Here is a 4,236-nt window from a genome sequence, read left to right on the forward strand (position 1 = left end):
CATGTGACAGCTCTACATGCCAAAATATTTAGTTTTTTTTCGTTTTTTATATAAAGTCGAGTAGACTGGCTGTTATTTTTGTGCGAACTTTAATCGTGTACAAGAATTTGCAATTCTGTAAAGCCAATTAAAAGATATCCTTAATTAAAAAATGTCGGTAAAACAGAGAGACTCCAGCATCTTAAGGGGATGCTGGAGTGGTTTGATTTACCGACAGAGTCGGATACCGTTTTTGGGTTTGTAAATCTTATTATTTGCATTTATGTACAAACTAATACCAGAGCAGAGTGTAGAATGCATAGTAGAACATTTTCATATAAAAAACATTGAGGTTTGAAGTCTAATTCGTATCGCATTATGTATTGCAATATTTGTAATACATAATGCGATACGAATTAGACTTCAAACCTCAATGTTTTTTATATGAAAATGTTCTACTATGCATTCTACATTCTGGTCTGGTATTAGTTTGTACATAAATGCTACATAATTATTTTGGTTTGTATCTAGGTATAATATGACATATTGAGGTTACGGAGGGCGTATCGCTTTCGCCAATCACGAAAAACGGGGCCGTGGCAGCTTTCAGACTTCTCTCTGATGTATTATACGTCTATGGAATTAGGCTGCTTTGAGCGCCACACGCGGAAAGCGTCATACTGTCTTTGTCTGACGTGTGACGAACGACGAAAATAGAGCGACGCTTTCAGCGCGTGGGCGCACAAAGGGAACGCAGCCTTGGCGCGACTGTTTAAAGTAACAGATTAGAGATCACAGAGAGAACTAGATACTTTTCATACGCTTGTTAGCAAACTACAGTTACCAATAATTTTCCATCGAATCTAATAAAAGGAAATATAGAAAACGTAAACGATAAACTATATAATTATAATACTATTATTATTCATATGATTTTATACTTATTGTTGTCTAAGGATGGCAGGAGCCTTATATATTTCACGAGTGTCTCCGTTCTAAATAAATGTATGATAAATAAGAATGGCAGAAATAAAGATGTTACATGTAAATATATTTTGCTTGTGTTACTATATGTTCCGATGAGAAAATATATAGATGAATACTTAATAAAATGGATGAGAATAAGAGCAGGTGTAATGTAAACGTAGACGTTTGTTTCATTGTCTGAAGATTTAATTGACAATATGAAATAATGTATAACCAGATGAAATTATACGAATTTTAACTTAGCTCAAATAAATTGAACGAATTTTCTATGAGGAAAGAATTATTTCAGTTTCAATGTAATGATAAAGAACCGCAAGTTTACTTCGTAAGGAAAGCGCCGTTACTCTGCACACGAGTTTAAGAGTGAATACCATACCATATACATATATGTTACGTTACGAGCACTAACTGTAATTATTGATACATTAACAATAATATTATCATTATTATCACTTGAATTAGAATTAATTATTTTGGCAACTTACGGTTCGATGGAAATTTAATATTATACATTTTACATTTTTTACCGCGTACGTACGGTGTGTATTCAATTATTCTCACCGCAATGTCATCAAGTCGTATGCAGTCCACTCTCGATAGCCGAGACATTTTACAAGATTGTTTGCACGTGTCTCGTTCTTCGACTTTATAAAAAAATTTATTTATACATATATATATTTATGAAAGTAAGAAAATACGAAACGACACACTAAGGAATTATTATTGAGAGATAAACGTAAACATATTATTTTAAATTACAAGGTTTCCGTCCAAAGGGGCTCAGGATCGTTCTTGAGCATAGGAGGGTCAAGGGAGAGTTAAGTTTTTATAAGAACTATTAATATTAAGGTAATAATCATACAGAGATGATATTTTTGCTTTATGTATACGTGTAAATTAATTTTCTTTAGCTGTTTATTATGTAAAAGGTGAATTGCGTGTGTATCTCTTTTTATGTTCTCCGTCTCGATGGATTTGGATCGTACGTTGGTGGCGGTGATTTAATAAACATGATAGAGCAGCGTGAGTTTTTCTCTCGCGTTCACACACGCTCTGTCTTGCTTTCTCTCTCTGCGTAAGGATGGGTCAGGCTTATTCCGCGTTTAGTGGCACTGTTATCCGTTAGCTTTATGCTGAGCATCGGTATCTTTCTTACAGTGCTTACGGCTTCCCTGATTAATACATCAAAATAATACATTAATATTACACCCATGTACGTATCGTTGAAACAACCTTGCCAATAACATTCGTGCGATCATTAAGAACATGAAATTAAACTTATTCACGCAACACTTACCAGAATTAAATAAGTCTTTCCATTTGAATATTTGTTCATCCCCTACAAACACTCCTCTTGGCTTTTTCTCACGCACCTCGCCACCTTTCTCTTAAATTCCGTATAACTTTCCCTCCACTCTTTCTACAATGAGAGGAAAACGTTAGGTAGGATGTACATATAAAGAAAAAAAACTTACGCAACACATGATATTTTCTAACGGGTACAGATACTTACGGCGGCATCCACATTGGCGGGGCTTTCATCGTTAGGATCTGCGAGCATGCTAATAACACTTATCAAGATAGTTTCGACTGTGTGAACTGGTAACCACCGCTCCGACGCTTTCTCGTATCCCCATTTGTCATCACCGGGTTCGTGCAATATCGATATACACACATCTCCATTTTTATCAATATTTGGATGCCATATTTCGGTTATAAATTTCATTCTCGGTGGCCTAAGTGGATATTCTTTTGGAAACTGTAAATGTGCTTTGAAGAAACCACCTTCGTATAATGTATCCGGAGGTCCAATAATGAGTACTTCCCACCGATATATGTCATTGTCGTCTATGAGGCCTGCAGAAAACCCTTCTACTGGGTTTTTATTTAATTCTGTAAGAAGGGAAGACAACTCATGAGACCAAGATGGAAACACCGACCACAAATTGCTTCATAGATTCTGTCATTACTTAAATCATATCTGAAGCATATCTAACGATGAAGTAATCAAATGGCACTAATAAGTACAAGTAATGCAATTGTGAACTGTATTCCGTTATCGCAAGCTATTTTTATTTTAAACAATAAAAGAAACTGATTTTAAGTGAAACATTTACATTCTAAGAGAGCGTGACATGGATACAATAATACTTCAAATATAAAATAACAAGCAAGACAAGATACTATCCACGACACAGAACCTACGTATCGGTTATGGCAAAAAGGGTAACAAAAACTATGATGAATCAAGCACGACAATATCACCGTATTACAATTAGCTCCGGAGATGATCCTCATACAATTATCTCCTAAAATAATTTTCACATAATATCCGGGGGTACAACAGATTCGACTGGCTCGTCGCAGGGCGATCTTCCTTGAAAGGGGACCATTCCCTAGACTCATTATCATTCGACGTACTCGGGCGCGAAAGAGACACAAAAAAGCAGTACTTCTAGCCTCGGCCAAACGAAACCGATCAACGTAGCGGTAAAACTTCCGGAGACAACCCAGACACAACGACGGCAAGCGCGGACTAGGAGGTCGTCGAATCGTCTAGGTTATGTTCCCCGCCAGGTACTGTGACGCGTGAAGAAACCCCCCCCAAAAAAAAGAAGGGAGAGAAAGAGTGCGGCTTGGGTCGCGCGTGCACGCGCACGCGACCGGCTGCGGGACGCGCGTAATCGGTCGACCGACCGCCGGCGAGCCAGCGTGTCCTCGGGACGCAGGACGCGCGCGGCGTACAGGTTAAGTTCGCCCATGCGAGATCGCCGCCGCCGCGCACAGGAGCCGCGCGGTGAGTCAGCGCGACGTGCTCCGCGCGAAGGAGACGAGGCACGAGGTTACTGACGCGACGGCATTCTCTCTCTCTCTCGCTTTCTCTCTTTCGCTCTCTTTCTCTCTCTCTCTCTCGCTCTCTTTCTCGCGCGCGCACGCAGCGCGACTCCGCCGTCCTACGTCGCACAAAGAGAGGCGAGACTCCGCGAGGCATTTTTCGTGGCTTCGATCTCGTCTGGAGCAGGGGAGCATGGCCCGAAGGCGGCTGACCTTCGATGGTCGTTGCACGGCGCGCTTTTGCTCGCTCTTTCTTTCATTCCCTCCCTCTTTCTCTCTCTCTCACACTCTTTCTTTCTCTCTCTCTCTCTTTCTCCCCCTCGCACTCTCTCGCTCTCTCGCACGCTCGTCCCTATCCGTGCACTGTGCGTCTCCCGCGTTTCCTTTTTCTCAATTTTTATCTTTATTCTGCCCCCTCGCGCTTCGCCGCCCTTG

The 4,236-nt window shown here is 40.4% G+C and overlaps 1 protein-coding gene across 1 annotated transcript; it reads right to left on the reverse strand.

Moving 5' to 3' along the window:
• Positions 1-1,134: 1,134 nt before the first annotated feature.
• Positions 1,135-2,933, reverse strand: LOC105564981 (ubiquitin-conjugating enzyme E2 G1). Its single transcript, XM_012017783.1, has 4 exons — positions 2,903-2,933; positions 2,480-2,859; positions 2,264-2,386; positions 1,135-2,138 (listed from the first exon to the last, which is right to left on the reverse strand). Exons 1-3 carry the CDS (start codon positions 2,931-2,933, stop codon positions 2,306-2,308), a joined length of 492 nt encoding a protein of 163 aa, XP_011873173.1. The 3' UTR covers positions 1,135-2,138; positions 2,264-2,305.
• Between the last annotated feature and the right edge of the window lie 1,303 nt (positions 2,934-4,236).

This window comes from Vollenhovia emeryi, unplaced genomic scaffold (assembly GCF_000949405.1).
Source record: "Vollenhovia emeryi isolate VEMERY1.0 unplaced genomic scaffold, V.emery_V1.0 DF939157.1, whole genome shotgun sequence".
Taxonomy (NCBI): domain Eukaryota; kingdom Metazoa; phylum Arthropoda; class Insecta; order Hymenoptera; family Formicidae; genus Vollenhovia; species Vollenhovia emeryi.